We start from the raw sequence: 19,570 nt of genomic DNA, 5'->3' as shown, positions 1-19,570 counted from the left end.
GTAACGACAACAAAGCACTATGATCACTGACTAATTCAAAAGCCAGGCAGTCTCCACATGGCAGCAGAGATGGACACTCCAATAGGATCATGAAGGGTTATGTGACATTCAACCATATGCATGTGTCCAACAACTTTTTAAAAACATTCTGAACACTACAGTTCTCAGAACTGTTGCAATCTGAACACTGAACAGATCTATAAAATTTACAAGGTTGTTGTCCAAACTTCATTGCTGCTGTGACCTTCCTGGATGTTTTATTTAAGCCTTGTAAAATTCATTCTCAGTAGCAGTTTAGGTGTTAAGAAGTCAGAAAGCTACAGCCACTTCTTTCTCTTTTGCTTTACTTTGCCTAAACTGGTTTCCAGCTGCAGCCATTTATCCTGTTATCTTGATGGCAGGTGGATAACCTTAGTGTCATTCTGGTGAACAAACAAAGTTTATTTAGATAAACTCAGAAGTTTATTTGCAGTATAAACAGGGCTTGATGAGAACCAACCAACCCCAGCAACCCACTCATTCTGTTTACTTAACTACTGCTCCTGAAAAACAGAAGAGGTGACTAAAATCCTGTCAGGCATTCCTTTCCCATTTGGTTCTTAAAGAGCCTTCTAATTCAGGGGGCCTTTTTCATCCAATTATGAAGGCCTTCATTGTACTAGCACTCTGCTGTAGTTTTTTCTCTAGCAGAGCCATTCCTCTTGCATTTGAGTTTTCGGACTGTGATGACCCTGATGTCTTTAAAGCTGTTGACGCAGCACTGAAGAAATACAATGGAGACAGCACAACTGGTAACCAATTTGCTCTATACGTGGTGATGGAAGCCAAGAGAACTGTAAGTAGACTTTGCAAAAAAAAAAAAGTTGGACTTGTTTATGGACTCTGAATCAGCTTATCTCCATCTCATTTGTAAGGGGCCAAGCATGACAGCACAGTGTCTTCCAAAAACGTTTTAAAAAATCAAAGTGACTTGCACAGTAAGATACTTGCTCCCCTGACAAGCAGGGGTGTATATTATGTTTTTATCAGCAGAACTCAGTGTGCCAGTGAATTGCTTACTAATGCAAGGACTAAAGAATAGAAAATTTCTATCACCAACACAATTTGTCTTACTATTCCACTCTGTTCTCTTTTTTTTTTATTGGAAATTCTACTCCTTTTCATCACCTTTAAGATTTTCAGACCAATGGCACAACCACACTTATAAAAAATATTAATATACTCTTGACTTGGGAAGAGCTGGTGCTCACATAAGAAAGAATCACCTGATAAAGTTTGGCAATATTCTGACTTGTTTGTGAATATTACTTGATTGACACCAGTCCTAAGTCACAGATCTATCTAGAATCACTTGGTGGTATTTTAGTCAAATAGGGTGACAGCTAAAATTACAAGAGAAAGAAGAATGTAACATGATCCTTTGCCTGGAGACCTTCTATATAGCCTTAATCTAACAAAAAGTATTTCTCTAAGAGGGGTATACAAAGATTGTATTATCATAATAATGACAAGCATTATTTTACTTGAAAATAACATTAGCTTTTTTTTCTACTGGATTGGATTTTCAGATGTAAACCATAAGAAATCCAGTGCTAGAGAGAATATTTTGCACTCCACAATCATAAGACACTTTTACCCAGGCAGAAATTGACCTCGGAAAGGAGCCATGCATTGCTAAACACAGCAAATTACCCACATCTCCTGGCACCTGCCCTCTCGTGTTCCTGTTTACACACTAGGGAGAGTTTAGCATGTGGAGACAAAGAGTAAAATCAGAAAACCCTTTATATAATTAATACTAAGTATATGAATAGTCTCACTGAATATTTTTAATGGTCTCATTCTAAACAACAACCAAATGCAAATATCTCTCTGTCAGAGCTGTAGTACCACCTACTTTCTTTTGCTGGTGTTCCCAAAGGAGAGATAGGAGTTTCAGAATTTTATCTTAAACAATGCCATATTTTTAAGAATACATATTTATTACAATTGTTATTCATCTTTTCTTCTCTAGATAGCCATCTTTCCTATTCTTAAAAGATACAAAGTGGAAATCAATTATTACTTTGAATCATTGATCTGATTATGATGTTGAGTAAAAAACAGAGAAAAGGAATCTGCAATTAAAATTTCCTCATATTTGAGATTCTTTTTCTAAAAAGAGTATAGATTTTACTCCTTGCTAGTCTCACAATGTTGAATGCATTAATTAAATAGCTGGTTATTACATATTCATGTACATTCATTATTGATAAGGTAATAAAACATAAAAGCTTACTAGTGAAAGACTAAACCTGCCCCAGTTAAAGGCATAGCTGTTCATAATAGTAATGAAATAAACTAATAGCAAATAATACAGAAACAATGCCTTTTTTTTACTGAGCTGATTAATTGCAGATTTAGAACACTGTAACAGAGAACAGAATTTGGCTCTTTTTAAATCCCAAATAGTATAATGTGATGTAATTCCATAAAAGTCAATTTCTACCTGCTGAGGATTAAGTCTATTATATTTTTAGAGTCCCTTTATCCTTTTTTTACAACCATTATATGAGGTACCTCTACACTTCTTCATACCTGTAGCAATGCACAACAGGAATTAAGAGAGGGCAGAATATAATTCTGTGTCTACTGCGTCAGTGTAAATCCAACCACATCAGTATATGCCAACCACATCAGCTCAGCCTCATTTTTTTGGTAGCACTAAGGCAAGAATTATAATTTAATCCTCCCAGCAGAGACAGAGAACAATAACTGGATATTTTAGAATAATCAGTGCTAAACTACAGCAGCTGCCTGTTTGTATTTGAAAAGCCACATTGGCAGAACATTTTTAGTGGCTATAAAAGGTTAGTAACTTCTGCTTGTATATCTTCTCTAAAAGATGAACCAAAATCTTACACTTATTGTCACTGTCACCTGTAGGAACAGACCTGCTACCTGGTTTATGGCAAGGAGAAAATTTGATTTACCAAATCCTGAAGTACTTACACTGGCCGGACCAAACTTTGCTTAATGTTTTTTATTTCATCTTATGGGATTGCTGAGGCTGTCCTGCCCTGCAGCCCAGCCTCCAATGCCTGTAGAAAACCGCAGGCACTGCTCAAGGCTGTCTCCAGAGCACATCCCTGCTCCCCCTTCCCATGCAGGCCGGGCAGCTGAAGTTCCCTGGCATCACCAAGCAGAGGATGTTTGGGCACTGCCAGGCTGCCTGAGGGCTGCTGGCTCTGGGCTGCCAGGGGAGCTGCACTGACGGAAAGTGGACAGATCTGGGAGGAGGCCAAGAGTGAGAGCGAGCGAGCCAGACAGGGGCACAGCCCAAGCTGGTAATTATGCTAACTATGCAAGCAGCCACCCCAAAATGGCTTTTTTGGAGTACATTTGAATGAGAGTATAAAACCTAAACACTTCTTTTTGGTTCTAAATCCATTGGTACTACAAGTTAAAATGAAGGCAGTTGAGCATATTGTATCCATTATATCAACATATTGTCAGTGTAGGTAAGGGATAAGTAATATAATTAGGTACGTTAATATTTGAATTACCAAGATCTGAGAGACCAGCAGCTAATGGGAAACCATACTATAAAATTTAAGGTAACTAAATAATAATATTTACTCTTTTGAAACTCTTATCTTTTCATTTGATTTATTACCATGCAAATGATGACATGTATATTGTTTTAATCCAGGCAGGTCCTGACCCACAGTTCTATGTGAAATACAGAATACTTGAAAGCACTTGTGCCACCGAGGAAAACAAACACTGGCAACACTGTCATTACAAAGCATCTGCAGAGGCTGTAAGTATCTGTTCTCTATAAAAGTTCTCTGTGCAGAAACATAAGGACCAGGACCGCAATTGCCTGGGGAAAATACAGTAGAAGAATTAACTTTTTTAGCTGCATTGTTTTTGAGAGCTTATATGACTACAGTACAGAAATGTTTACAGCCCCACAGTTAATCATTAGAGTCCTAAGTTTTCAGTACAATCCTGAATATATACAGAAAGGAACATTTCAGTGCTTCAATATGAAGGTTCTCAATAAACCCAACATAAGATTTGTGCACTGTGAGAGTGTAAGGACTGTAAAACTTGGTATTAATTATGTGTAATGGAACCTTGCAAAACCAAATACTGACATGGAAGCCACTACGGCAGAAATTTCAGCAGAGGGTTTTCAGCAGTGTCAGACTTGCCTGGCACATGGTGCCAGAGGGCACCCAGGGGAGGTACAACGGGGCACACACTGCAGGGACACTGCACATTCCCACGGGTGGCACTGCTCTTTCACACAGTGCACAGGAAGGGATGATGGTGACAATATAATTTAAATCTATGTGAAATGCCGTGGTCATTGCTGCATACCTTGTACTAGCAGAGAGGAAAATGGATAAATACATAGTTTATATAGTCTTTAGTCATGGGCGTCTGTTAATTTCCATTATTCTGACTGTAAAGTTAATCAATGCACATCATACAAATACAAAGATAATTCAAGCCATCTGCTCAGTTTGTCCTCTACTTTCCTCACAATCAACAAAACTGATCCTTTTTCAGTAACAAAACAGCAAGTTAGACATTACTACAAATATACACATGAACCTCTTCCCCAAAATCAGTCTGCAACTGTCAGCTGTGTTCAATAGGTAAAGCACTGTATTTTTCTTTAGCAAGTTTCAGACAATTGTTGCCATATGTTTTTGCAGAAAACAGGAGAATGCACAGCTCGAGTTCATATGAATGATGCTGATAAAACAACTAATGTTACACAAGAGTGCAAAATTTTCTCAGGTATGTAACTATTTGGGACAGCTTTCAACAAATACATTTACAAATAAAAATGGAATAAATAAAATACTGAGATTTCAGGTAATTTTAAAGGTAAAAGCTCCTTATCATTCTAGTCAGACATTTATAAATAATATTTTTTATGCAACTATCGGTTGAAGATAAAATTTCACTTCACTGTTATACAGATATAGACTAAATCAGTGAAGCACAGGCAGTTTCTGCCTAGGGTAATAAAATTCAGCATGTATGTGTAGTAAGTTTCTTCAAGAACTAGAATCATGCCAAGTTAAAATTAATTTGCTTGAGACCAAAAGAATACTAATAACTTAAGAGACTAGATGCAACTTGTTATGCTTCAACTTTCTGTCCTTAATTATTTAAGCATAACATTTTCTGAGGAATTACTGGAAAAAACTTGGTATGACAAAATTGCACCTTCATTTTCTTCAAACTGAAAATTACTGAATTATTGCTGTTAAAGGTTACCAAAACAAGTATTTACCCCAAACAAGAACATAAAAAGAATTTGTTTACAAAATAGAAATCTGGCAGTGATGTAATAATGTATGATTAAGAGACTGATCTTTTACACCTTAACAATAAGTATTACATTTTTCATCTATAAGACACTCATATATGACTTTTACATTCACATGGAATTTTCCTTACTAAAAAGAGATCACATTGTTTTAAAGATTTCCAACTGAGATCTCTATGCCTGGTGCTCTGAAAGACATGCTCAAGTTTGCTTTAAAATATCCATCTAACTACTAACTACAGAAATATTCCTCCCCAATTTCTGAGATGTATGGCAGCTGCTTTTTGTTCCTAGCTATCGTGTTTAAAACTGAAATGGCTTTACCTACAGCCAGTGTCCTTCTAGGAACTGCAGTACACAAACTCCATGTTCTGCAGTGAACAAACGCTGCATTTGTAGGGCAATGGTGACACCTAGTTGTCAGCAAAAGTTGTGTGAATCCCACAGAGAACACACGGGAAATTTGCATTTGAATCTTTGCTTAGAAAGCAAAAAATGCCCATATATGAATTGAATTCATCAGGTATTCAGCCTAAGGAACTCATCTCTTCTTACCAAGTTATAACAACTCTGGAAAATAATACATGTTTGTTCAGCATAGTCTTTATGAAAGTGCTGAGACCACAGCTGATCTAGAAGTGGGTGTGCTGTTGGTTCATTATCTTCTTTGTGACTGCTTCCTGAAAACGTGGTCATACTTTTCTGTAAGGTATCTATTTGTCATTACTGAGTCAACATAAGATATACTTTGGTCACACCTGGCAGGTGAGGGATTTCCCCACTGTATTGGTACCACACCGATCAGCCTATTTGCTGGAACAGTTTGATCTAGCTGACCCTGGACTGGTTTCCTGGCTGGTGCAAACTGGCATAACTTCCTTTAAGCCAGTTTATGCCAGCTGAAGATCAGGCACATAAATTTTACTTCAATTCCACAGAGACCACATATTGTCCCACTTCCATTCTCAAGCTCACTGACTTGTGAAATTAATTTATGTACTGAACTATAAAATTAATTTATGAAAATCCAGTCCATGATTACTAGCAAGGAAAGAGAGTTAATAGGATTAGTAGTAGGAAACAGGAGTTTGAGCATCCCTGTCAAGCTTGTCTATTCACAGCCAATCCAGCTGGTTAAGCCTGAAGGTAGCACCCAGTGGTAACTGGCAGCCACAATGACTGGTAGGGACAGCAGAACAGTCCAGCTACAGACCCTGGGGCACTCAGAGCCACTGCAGCTCACACGGGTGAGCCCAAACACTTCTGCTGAAGTCCCCCTCCTGAAACGTGGTGAGGACAGCAAGCAGCTGCACGCTGTGGGTGAGCTCTGAAGAATCTGAAAACCATCCCCTTAGTTGTAGCTTCCACTGGCTCCTCCCTGGCTGAATGAGTAATGTACCTTCCTGAAAGGTGTCGAAACTACACGCAAGGTTTTTCTGAAATTCAGCAATTGCTGGAATGGGGTTCACTGCCAAAACCATGCTGGACCCTAACATCATGGATGGCCCGTGCCATCACAACCAGAGCATGTTCCTAAATATAAAATTGTCTTTGTAGGCCTTGAAACTGGAATATGGGGTTTGCTTATCACAGCAGTTAAAAGCAGGAAAGGTTCTTGCTCACTCCCAGATAGGAAAAATGAAAACCTAAGGCTGTTTTGAATGAAGCCTTTTGTTTTTTTGATTTGCTTCTTTTCCAGATGTGTCAAAGATAAGACTTACTGAGGCTCCATGTCTTGGGTGCTTTCATCATATATCAAGTGATGGTTCAGAAGTGTCAGAAATTCTGAAAAAAGCCATTCAAAAGTTTAACAAGCACAGTGATGAACTTGCCCTTTTTAAGCTTGTGGAAATAAAAGAAGCTAAGAGACAGGTTTGTGCATTATTTTTCTCTAAATTTTACTGAAATAATCCAACCCAAACCTGGTACATTTTTTGTTTTGTGTATGTTGCTGATATTAAAGTAGATTATGTTTAATAGTAAAGCATATAAAATGCATATAGAGGGTAGACTCAATAAATAATTATCTTCACTTGTAAGGAATCCTTAATAGTTACCTACTGGATTTTCAGAGCTCTCAACTGATAGTATACACATTTTTTTCTTTAGCTGCAGTTGCTTCTAAGCAGTGTTTAACACCAGTTTATTTGCATTCTGGTCTGACACATGCAACCTGCATCATCTCAGACCCTCCTGGGTATTTCCTTTGGCCTTGCCCTGAGGCTCCAGCAGGAGCAGATCCCTCCTAGGAGCTGAGCCAAAGCTGCCAACCTGCACAGATGTCTCTCACACTCACCAGCCTCTCAAACAGCAGCAGGCATCTTTGTTTTTGCAGGCAAGAGGCCCATTTGTCAGCAGCTGCTGTGTGCTATAGGACAGGTAAACCCCACACAGGAAAAAAGGGTAAGAGAACCCAAAAACCTAGCATGCCACTTCCTGCAAGATTTCTGCTCATGGGGATATCTGCTTTGCAAGAAATGACTACTCAGGTTGCATAAATTCTGTGTCATCTGGTATTTCATGCAATAATGCCTTCCCTGTGAAAGGCTCTCCTATGGATTGGTGTGACATTGCTAAGAAGTAAAGTTTCTTATTTGGTTTTTAACTAGTGTACAACCCAACAGCAAACACAGACCCTTTTCTTTGAACCCATGTATATTTACTAAGCCAAAAAGCAACTTCTGGTCTCATGTCAGCTTGACTCATGATTTAAACCAGACTGTCCTCATTATATTTACTGATGGCAGCAATCCTCTTTGCTGAAAGACAAACTTGCACAACATTTAAGCCACATGACAAAGTGTTGCAGATAGACTGCAATCCAGCAGCTGGAAAGAGAACCATCATGTCACCTCTGGCAAACAGAGAAAAGTCAGAGCTCTCCACTTCACTTGATCTGGGATAACAAGTTCTTATATTTGATTGGTTTTCTTTTTTAATACAATGTTACCTGGCCCAACACTATGATTTGGAGAGGTTTCATGGGTGAGAAGAAGTAGCCACTGTTAGGAAAATGGAACAGCTTCCTGGAGAGCAAATTTTTAAAAAGGGTTATGAACCTGGACAAAGCAGTGTGTGTGGGAAGGTAAAGCCCAGGATAGACACAATCATGGGTAGATGATAAATGCAGAACACTCAACAAAAAATGATGGCAGCAGTATAAAGTTACATTATTCAGATACTGTTTTACTGTGTCCCCTGCTCAGGAATGCAGCACTTGCCAGGCTGTGTTACTGTAGTCATCTATCTAGACCAGCTTCCTGTCACGGGCAGTAATAAGTAACAGATCTTTGGAGGAAAGCACAAGAAACCCAGCAGTGTGAGGCTGCAGGCTTGCCAGGAGTGGACACCAAATACAGAGTGCACTTCTAACAGAAGCAGGACTTAAGTTTACACTTTGTACTGCAAGGACAAGATTTATTTTTATTGCTGTCCACGAACAATCTATGGCTTAATGAGTGCAAAGTGATTTGATAGATCTAGATGTAATTTGAAAGCACTAGATGAGTAGTTTTGTTTTCTTTGCTAATCTCATGTAATAGTTCAACTTTCAGGTTTGCATTGTTTTACATAATATATAACCTAAATGTCTCTTCCAGGTGGTAGCTGGATGGAATTATATAATTAGATATGAAATTGAGGAGACTAATTGCACCAAAGACCAATTTCAAGATTTAACTCCAGAATGCAAAATCACTTCTAGAGGTGTAAGTAATCTCCAAATCTGTTTATCAAGAAAATATCACATTAACAAATGATCACTGAGATCTCACTCAAGAAAGTATTTGTAGTCTTGCTTCAGTTCATAAACAAAGTTTAAAGGCAGTCTCATACATAACTGTTTATGTAACTAGGACATCCATGTCTTCTGAATCAGTGACTAAGAGGACCTCTGAAAGGTTTACAGATTACACCACAGAATCTAACCAGTCTTGCCCAAATAATAAATCCCTTGAGACGTTTTTATCCAGATATTCGAGTTACTCATGTACAACCCAAGAAGTGATAATTAAAATTAACACAATTTTCAGCCTAAGACATATTTTCTCAGAAAAGTCAGCAGCTGAATTATCACTTAACCTTTACCACAGTCCAAATAATGGCTTCAAAAGAAATTTATTACCATAATTTATACATAATACAGCTAAACAATGCTGCAAACCCAGGTACTCCCTTGGCTTCACAGACCTGGAACTGAAGCAGCTGTACCAAAAATAGAGGCTTCCTCTCTCAACTGACCTCCCTGAACCAGCTGATGAGGGCATTAGAAAAATGATTTTGCAAACACAAGGCAGAGGGCAGGAATGCAGAGTCACTATGAACAGTGGTGGTAAATGTTTCAGCTGTTGAGGAAAAGCACCATTGAGAGCTGCATTCAAGAGCCTCTCCTGTTCAAAAATTACTCCTTGTACATCTCAAGAATGTTTCAGAAGTATTGATCAAAAAAGAAAAGAATGACAGCACTGGTAAATAATAGAAGTGTGAGAGTCAGACTAGCTGAAGCAAATCCTCCACTACCCATGTGCCCTTAAACCTTAAGCAAGTTACTTAACCAGCTTGAGTCTGAGTTTCCCCAGCTGTCACCTAGAGGTGATGACTTCTGTCACCTCACCTACTGCAGGAGCACTGCCTCACTCACATACTGCTTTGGTCACACAGGGCTTCTGGAATTAGATCATAAGCACTTATCCCCTGAACTTGCTAGTAAATCATTGACAAATATTAGAATACCATATTCCAAGAATATTCCATACCTTGGAATATGGTATTCTAATATTCCAAGTAAAATTTAATCCAAAATTCCAAGGAAGTTTTCTCATACCTTTATTTAGCTCTGTACTTTTAATCTTTAAATGGGAGGGCCAGAATTGCACCCTGTATTCAACACACATATGAACCACTGAGCTATAATGGGACATTATGTCCCTTTAACCTGGATAATAAGCCTTGACATTATTCTTTATCAGTTTTTCTAAAATGCTACTAAGTAGTAGCATTTTACTAATTTTATGGTTAATTGGGCTTCATTAGTCTTTGATAAAGGATTTCACCAAAACCTTTCTTAAAATCTCTGTATATCAAGAGGTCTCTTTACCCACCTTTGCTGATGCTTTGACAAATCTGCAAAATATGACTTCTGTTTACCATAAACCTCAGTTTCTCCTGGATGTGTTCATTGCCCCTAGTTCTTATGACTATTTTTAATCTGTAATGATGGAATTGGTTTTAGGCTCTATAATCTTTAAAAAAACCCCACCATCAATATCTGCTTTCTTCAAGCTTTAAGATATCAAGACAGTTTTAAGCAAGTTATCTACCATAGTTCCTTCAGAAGATCTGAGAAAATACAAGAAAGTCAGTAATGTTTGATTAGATAATTGTGTAATTTTCTTTTAATTGTGTAACTTTCTTTAAAGTTTTAGACAGAAATTCTATGGAGTTCTCTATAAAATATGGTTCTGACTTGCAGACATTCCCATTTTTCTCCTTAATGAACACATACAAATAATTAATTTGGCTTCTCTTTTAGGGTATTATTTTCTCTGAGTGGTCCTTTTGAACTCTGATTATTTATTTACTCTGCAGACTGTCTGTCAGGAGAGGGAGGAAGGAGGGAAGGGAGGGAGGGAGGGAGGGAGGGAGGGAGGGAGGGAGGGAGGGAGGAAGGAAGGAAGGAAGGAAGGAAGGAAGGAAGGAAGGAAGGAAGGAAGGAAGGAAGGAAGGAAGGAAGGAAGGAAGGAAGGAAGGAAGGAAGGAAGGAAGGAAGGAAGGAAGGAAGGAAGGAAGGAAGGAAGGAAGGAAGGAAGGAAGGAAGGAAGGAAGGAAGGAAGGAAGGAAGGAAGGAAGGAAGGAAGGAAGGAAGGAAGGAAGGAAGGAAGGAAGGAAGGAAGGAAGGAAGGAAGGAAGGAAGGAAGGAAGGAAGGAAGGAAGGAAGGAAGGAAGGAAGGAAGGAAGGAAGGAAGGAAGGAAGGAAGGAAGGAAGGAAGGAAGGAAGGAAGGAAGGAAGGAAGGAAGGAAGGAAGGAAGGAAGGAAGGAAGGAAGGAAGGAAGGAAGGAAGGAAGGAAGGAAGGAAGGAAGGAAGGAAGGAAGGAAGGAAGGAAGGAAGGAAGGAAGGAAGGAAGGAAGGAAGGAAGGAATTATTGGAAGCATGCTTGACATATTCTGTTAGCAGGAAGGTATTAGGATTTGAGCGTGTTCATTATTTCATTATTTCTAAATAACAAGCAGCTGTTTTGCATTTTTGACTCCAGCGTGTAGCTAAATGTGAGGCCAAAGCATTTCAGAATCTTCAGGCAGAGATCGTAGATACCGCCAGCGACTGCAAGTTTCCAGGTATGTCTTAGGCACTACCAGTTTTGAAAGTTCCAAAGTTTTCAGTCTTTTATTTTTATGTATTGTTATTTTTTCCTCCAGCCTATCTGGACACAGAGGCTGTTCCGTGTAGTAAATGCTGCATTTTCACCCATTCAGACTAGATTTTCCTCAACAGGCAAATTCACTGCCAGTTACATGCACCTCTTGTTTCACCCAAATCAGGTCTTTCCATACATGTATCTGTTCCCCCTCCATATTTTCTGGATACCTACAACTGGCCCAGGCAATTCTTGTTTCTAAAGAGAACAGTTGTTAAATGTCCCATGTGACAGTAGGTGCTGATGTTCTTTTAGATAACCAAGATATGATATTGCTGATCATATAAAACTCAAATATATTTTGTTTTCATTTCATAGACCCAAATATTCCAGAGTTCCAGAAAGCAGGGCTTTATAACTGTTTTTCCCAGCCTTTATCTACATTGAACCTTTAGGTCCTTAGATCTGAAACCTGTTGTTCTCTTTCAGTTGAAGAAACGGTAGTTGCTGCCATTTGCCCAGGTTGTCCAAGGACTATCCCAAATGACAGTCCAGAACTGAAGGAACTGCTGAAGGTTTCTACAGAGAAGTATAATTCAGAGAGCAATGATGACTTCTACTATAAAGTTGGAGAAATACGATCAGCAACAGTTCAGGTTGGGATATTTCACAGAGATGAGGAACAGACATGACATTATTATTGGCCTAAGCCGAATGTTACCTGAAGTCTGTATTTAGATTTGAATAATGTTTTTGTCTAAGTGCTGATAGATGTGGCAACTGAAATATCCATGCAATTTTTCCTGTAAAATTTAATCCATATTGGCTTGTATTCAAAAATTTCCATCTCTCGAATTTTCTTTTCTTCTTAAAACAAAGTGTTTAAAGGATGTGAAGAAGGTTGGCTCAGGGCATTTGATTTCTGTGTATCTACCCTAATTTCTACCTTTGTAACATGCCTTAGACTTCTAAAGTATCAAAATTTTATTAGACAGGCCTACTCCCTTGATCCACCACACCAATACTCTCCACGTTATTTTAAACGGTGTCCACCCTACAGCTGTTGTATGGTCCAAAATGAGGCATCTAAATTTCCCTTAGAAATGTGTTCTTTTATATACTGATTGTGCTGCTAATAATACTCTAGCTAGATTCAGGAAAGGACATCTGTGCATAACTTAATTCATACAGATAAATAGAGCTTGATAAAGGATGAGGAATCAGGAGGATAATATTGGTCAGCATTTGCATAAGCCTTGTTTACTGTCCCAACACATCAAAACAGAAGTTTAGGAGATAACTGAAAATTTGACAGTGGAGTAGTTCAGAAAATACGTGGTCATAACTACTCCTGAGCATGAGGTGTCACTGGAGAAGGCACTAAAAGCACAGAAGATTTTTTCGAAATAGCTCATATTGTCTTACTGAAAATATTGGTGCCTTTTCTTCTTTCAAACTTTTTTCTTCCTTCCGACTTTCCCTATCAGGACTGACATTAGCATGCATACACCTTTAAAACAGATTTCAGGGAAATAAAATTTCATGTCTTGCCTGATGTCCCCAAAGGAAGATATATTATTTCAAGCTCTGTGAAAAATACTAAGAGAACTCATAGCAGGCACATTCTTGAACCCATGCAGCTTCTCTCTTTAATGTGTTTGGCAAATAGGTTCATTTTCAACTGAGCCCGTTCATCACACACTTTGTTTTACTCACATTCCACTTTTCTGACATCGTATTTGGCTCTGTACAGTGCTATCAGTAATGATTTCATCTGTTACTAATGAAATTACTACAGACACTTAATAATTGTGGGCCCAATATTTTTCTGACCTTTTCTGTTTCCTTCAGCTTCAATGCTAGAATTTTTGAGAATAGGAACTGGAGTAAATGAGTTACTCGATTAGACGCAAATAAGTTTACTGCCAAATATTTTAATACTGTTCTTCACATATGTTGGCCCAGTGCTTAGGACTTGCAGAATACAAGTAGTATAAGCTCGTAGAAAATCATCTTTCCTGTGAAACCTTTTCAATAAAACACCTTTAGCACAAAAAGCTTTCTTACTAATTTTTCAGGTGGTTGCAGGAAAAAAGTATCAAGTAAAATTTACAGTCTGGAAGACAAACTGCTCTAAGAGTGAGTTTGAAAAACTTCATGAAGACTGTACAGCCACATTAAACAGTGTAAGTAATGATAATCTTGCCAACTGTAACGTTTCTAATGGACAAATTCATTTGCATCAGAAACTGTAAACGCTTAAGTAAAATCACATCCTGGGTTCTGTTACCTCTTTCAGTAAACTTTTGTTCCAAGAAGAAGGGCAGCTTTCACTGTTTGTAACCCAAGTTAAGAAACCCTGAAACCTGAACTGCAGCTGCAGGATCAGTGCTCACTGCAAAACCAAAGGAACTTTCTTTTGAAAATAATCAATCAAAGAAAGGAGAGGAGAAGGCTGCTGCCAAATGAAATAGCTGCAATATCCCTGACTCTGTGGACTTGCAGCTAAGGAAAACATGAGACTGGATTGTTACTTATGAGCAAAGGAATGACATTTCTGGAGTGCGTGCCATGCTGTTGATAGTGGGAATATGTGTTCTGGACACTGGAAAGGAATGCTGATAGGGCCAGAAACCATTGGCAAGGAGGTTGTTTGGGGAGAGGGCCTTTATCTCCCATCTCTTTTCCCACCATATGAACAGTGCTTACCTGTGAGATTTTAGAATTTGTTAGTGCAGCAGGCACTAGAAAGAAAAATAAGGCTTTATTTAAATTTCCCAATTTTTAGTAGGAGAAACACTATAAACAAAAAATATGTCTTAGGAATATAATGAAGATTATGCAGTTAGTGCTCCAAAAGTGATGGAGATGAAAAATCCAATTTTCAAGATTTAATCTGAAATCCAAAGTTGAATTAAAGTGTTCACACAGGCATACTACAACCTTGAAAATCTAAGCTGTGATATGTCCCAATAGAGAAGTATCCATCACTAAGACAGATTTAATAAACACCTGGTTCAAGTTCCAAGGATTTTAAAGTATTATTTAAAAAAACATTTCTTTTTCAGGCCCAAGTCTCTTCCTTTGTGTTTGAAGTTTTGTTGCCTTAATGTGTTGGTTTTTGTTTTGTTAACAGGCATCACTGTCATGCGACGCACAAATTCACGTGATCCCGTGGCAGAATAAAATCTATCCCCAGGTGAACTGCTCTGAAGAGCAGGAAGCGGTAAGGCTCTTCTTCATTATCCATCCTACTAAGCAGAGTGTAGGATAAAGGCAGTCAACAAATTCTTTATCCATTCCAAATTATCCCATATTTTATACCAAAAATAAAGGAACACAGTTCTTTTAACAGCCTCATTAATGTCATACTGTCATACTTTCTCTCACCCTCTCACCTCAACAACCTGTTACATCAAAGCAGTTTCACCACAGGGTGAGACAGTCACCAACAAGGTGATCACAGAAACAAAGACACTGGGACAGGGAGAAGTTCTGCCTGTTGGCTGCTCCTCTGCATTCTCAGTTAAGCTCTGGAGTTTCAAGCCCCATCAAATCCCTCAAATTGCTACTCATACTAGGTTTAAAAGTTTAAATGAAAATGGATTTGCAGGCACAATAATTATACTCCACAGCTTTCCAAAGCATCTGTGAACCTTTCCATATTAGTCGAGTGGCGCCTGCTGCAGCTGTCAGTCTCTGCACAAGGATCTTCCAATTTCTTCCTACTCAGTTCCACAATGAAATAGTCCTGAATGCGAGTCAGTTTGAAAATCTCACAATGGGATACAAATATTTTTATTATCAGATATTTCTGAGGATAGCAGAGATTCCATTGTGACACTGAATAAAGACAGATTACCCTGCCCTAGTAACTAATAACTTCACTGTGCTCAGAACCTTCATAACTACATAGTCATTTGTTATGTATCAACTAATGTCTCTCCTCTCTATTTTCACTACAATATTTTATCCATGTCAACTTTCAAATTTAGCGTCAACCCAAATAACTCTGATTTACAGCTAGATAATGATCAGAGACTTTGGTGGAAAGAAATGAAACTCGTGTTGTACAGTGATTGTACACCACAAATTCACAGTCTTTGTCTTCCAGTTGAACATTGATGAGGGAGTAGGGATTACTCAATAACAACAGAATGTTTGATATTATCAGCTTCAATCTCTGTGTGTTATTTCCAGGCAGTATTCTGAAGTGCATATATCAAATCTAGAAGTAAAAAACTGAATAGTTACATTTGATATAACAAAATTGCACAGATCTTCTGTATATTCTGCCATTGATGCTATTTAGAGATGTGTTAACTTCCAGCATAAATTGGTGCTACACATGGGAGTGTAACACTCTAACAAGTGCTGGGACATTTAGTCCTAGCATCCAACTGTGTTGTTCATAAATGAAAACCAGTATATGTGTTTTGCTCTCTGTAGCATAATTCCTCTCTTACACTGACAAAACTTCAGTGACAATCAGAAAACTTCAGAAATTTTTCTTTTACACATATAGCTGCCAAAATACTCCAGAATTGTTTGGGAGGATGTTCATGTTTGTATGCTTATCTCAGAAGAGAGACTTGTTTAGTTTAGATTTTAGTTTTAAAATCTGCTAAATGATTCAGGCACTGCAATGAGCCAGCTTCTGAATTTCCCACATCTGAAACAACTGTTCTGTTTCACGTAACAAATGTGGCTATTATTGCAATGTTTTTTAGGTGTTCTTTGCAAGAAGGCCTCCTGGATTCACACCATTCCGAAGCACTGTGATGCTAAGCCAGCCACATGCAGTTTCACTTGCTGATAAAAATGAAGGAGAAAGTCAAAGCCCTAGCACAGAAACGAGGAAAGACAATGGACAGGAACCAGAAGGTGAAGGTGAACCTGAGCACAAACACAGGCACAAACACAGGCATAAGCACAGGCATGGAGTTAAAAAGGATCATGACAATGACAAAAGGCATAGGCATGACATTGGTTGTGGGCACAGAAGTGGCCATGGGTGTGGGCATAAAAAACACAATAAAAAGAATAAACATAAACATCCAAACCCCAAATCTTCTGAGGAGTCAGATGAAAGGGGTTTTAATCAAAATGAAACCCTCCCATCATCTAGTGGTGAAACGGCACTGGAGCTGGTTAGTACAGGGGTTGCAAGGGAGGAAACCAGTAGACCTACAGAGCCACTAATTGTTCCTGATACTTCTTTATTTAATGGGTTGCCAGATCGCTCAGAATCTCCTCGCCCCAGATGTCCTGGAAAACCATGGAAACAATTTGTGGGATTTCCAGCCCCTCCTAGCTTTCCCAGAGAATTCACAAATGAGGATCTCTTGCCTTCTGCAGCAGAAAACAGCGATCCAGCTACAGAAAACAACGAGCAAGACTTTGATCTCACAGATGCTTTAGCATAATTCAAACATTGCAGGATCCTTTTCAGAAATGTTACATAGAAAATAAGAAGAACACTGCCTTTTGAAATGTATAAAACATGAAGAGGCAAAAGCTTACATTCTGTTAACTGAAATACTCAAGTAGGTCACCAGCACTTCTGGGGACCTAAGACCATATGGCAATACTGGGTATTTGCATATATTTGCAAATATGTAAATCTATGTAACTCATCTGCCTCAATTTTCTATAAGCACAAACTGAATCACTGCATCAAATCTTACTGTATTATATTTAAAACAATGGTAGAAATAATTTTGCAGATTACAAGAAGAATCTCAACCAAATATGGGTAAAACAAGACAATATAGAACAAGGGAGCCTCTATTAGATATGTGAAATATTTTTTCTTTAATTTACTGGAGTGGATCATTTAAAGAACAAAATAAAACAAAGGAACCTTTTTACCTGTTAATTTCTTTAAACAAATCAATATTGCTACCAGTCTATCACTAGTGTTTTTTCTGTTGGATGAGATAACAGGGCTATCTGAGAGAATCCTAAATAAAGCAGATTTATTATTCCCTATACATATTATGTTAACTACCTAGAGAAGCACATTGATTGCCAGATTTTCATTCAGCAGAGATGAACAAATACTACAGATCCGATGACAAAATTCCAAACTCCTGAGACACCTAAAATTTGTGTGCCTTCTTTCATTATTGGGCTGTGCATCATTTTGAGACTGGACAGATTTTTTGTTCTGGGTATCTTCCAAAGGTTGAGTTTTTGGTGCAATGCATTAGCTAAAAAGGACCAAATATTTCTTGCAAAATAAAATATGTTTTCCCTCTGTATGGAAGCGATAACTTATTCAGCTGAAAAAAACCCCCAAAATGCAAAACAATAAATAAATAAATACTTCACTGCCATCAGCTCACCAGTTTGAAATGCTACTCCATCCTGTAAAGGGTCAGTGACAGCATAAGGTCCCACAAATGATAACACTTCACTGATTTTGTTGTAAAAGACCACATTACATGAAACCACAGTGGAAATGCTCTCCACCACAGCTGCAATTCTGCTCATCCCAGCTGCTAGGATTGCTGTGGCATCAAGACTTTATACTCAGCAGCTGGGAATGAGTCCTTTTGTGTGCTGTGCTTCTACAGTCAGTGAGAAGAAAGAGGAAGTCTACTCAGAGAATGCAAAAGAGATGGAAACAGGATCAGGAGGTCTTGGCGTAACAGGCAAAGGATGATCTGCAGAGAGGTGTTAGCTACCAAGAAAGGTCAGAAGACACAGAAGTGGAAAGAACAGAGGCAGGGTGGCATGACATGGCTGGAGTGAGAAGAACAAAAGAAAACAGCAAATCAGTGGTAAAAATTGAAACAGAGTGAATGGGATGGAAAAGTGGGTGAAGGTACAACCGTCAAGGAGCTATAAAAGAGAAACTCCAGAAAGGGGCAAGAACAAAATAAAAAGCAAGAGAGGGGTCTCTCTGATTGTGCAGGAGAGTCCCCAACACATCACAGAACAGAACTCATACTGTCTGAATCTAAGTATTTCCTAATAGTGTAGGCACATCTCCCATTTTCAAGGCCTGGTTCCTTTTTTTCTAATTGCATTAGAAAATTCATTAGAATGTATTGAAAAAGTAAGGAAATCTAAAATTAGAAACAGTGCCTGTGAGTATAAATTCAGCATGGTTGTGTGCATCTGAATGTTTTTTAACACAGTGTAATTGGCTGCCACATAGGCATGGATGGAGACAGACAGATATCTGTTATGGCTGATGGTATCAGAACCATTATACTTCCTTTCTTTCTGAAAATAATAATTCAGAAGTCATAAAAATTAGCTGGAACCCAATTTTAAAGAAAGATACAGTAATAATAACAACCCCTGGATCCATCACTAATCAAATCCAGCCTTTTTAATTCATTCCTTTCCTTGCAGCATAATATGCAAAGGCTATCTTCTTGTTTTGACAAGAACTAAACTTACAAAGCTATGCCAATGAAAGCCTTGGGAGTTATCTTTAGTTCTCTGCTTCTTTTCTTCTGAATATTTGACTGGTATGATTTCGGCTGTAACTGCAAACTCTTTGTGTATACTGAATTACTAACATAAGTATAAGCTCAAAACAGTTTTTCTTTAAATTACAGTAGCAATTTAATAATTAATGCAAAATGTAAAAACATAAAGATGCAAATAAAAGAAAAATTAAGTTATCTTTCCATCTGCAGTCTCCCTGACGTGAATGAAAGGAATGTCACACTCTTGATGTATTCTCCCCACAAAGCACATACACAACCATGAGCAGTGAGACACGGGACTGAGTGGTCGTTTACCACGTGCTACAGCGATGATGTGAGGTTCCATTATTGTTTAACACAAAGATGACAATTTCAATTTGCTTCTATAATTTACAAAAGTAATTACTTTTTTAAAAATCATTCTGGAATAAAAATCAGT

At 38.2% G+C, this 19,570-nt stretch overlaps 1 protein-coding gene and 1 long non-coding RNA gene across 2 annotated transcripts in view; one reads left to right on the top strand and one right to left on the bottom strand.

Moving 5' to 3' along the window:
• LOC135278716 (uncharacterized) overlaps positions 1 to 19,570 on the bottom strand; it is a 133,711-nt gene that overhangs the window by 100,463 nt on the left and 13,678 nt on the right. The gene's annotated exons all lie outside the window — the stretch shown is intronic.
• KNG1 (kininogen 1) lies at positions 464 to 19,493 on the top strand. Its single transcript, XM_064385410.1, has 10 exons — positions 464 to 835; positions 3,692 to 3,802; positions 4,710 to 4,794; positions 7,032 to 7,204; positions 8,932 to 9,039; positions 11,585 to 11,666; positions 12,176 to 12,342; positions 13,765 to 13,872; positions 14,823 to 14,912; positions 16,417 to 19,493. The coding sequence occupies exons 1-10, from the start codon at positions 641 to 643 to the stop codon at positions 17,110 to 17,112; spliced, it is 1,815 nt and encodes a 604-aa protein (XP_064241480.1). The 5' UTR covers positions 464 to 640; the 3' UTR covers positions 17,113 to 19,493.

This window comes from Passer domesticus, chromosome 11, assembly GCF_036417665.1.
Source record: "Passer domesticus isolate bPasDom1 chromosome 11, bPasDom1.hap1, whole genome shotgun sequence".
Taxonomy (NCBI): Eukaryota; Metazoa; Chordata; class Aves; order Passeriformes; family Passeridae; genus Passer; species Passer domesticus.
This window is presented reverse-complemented; position numbering and strand designations above follow the sequence as displayed.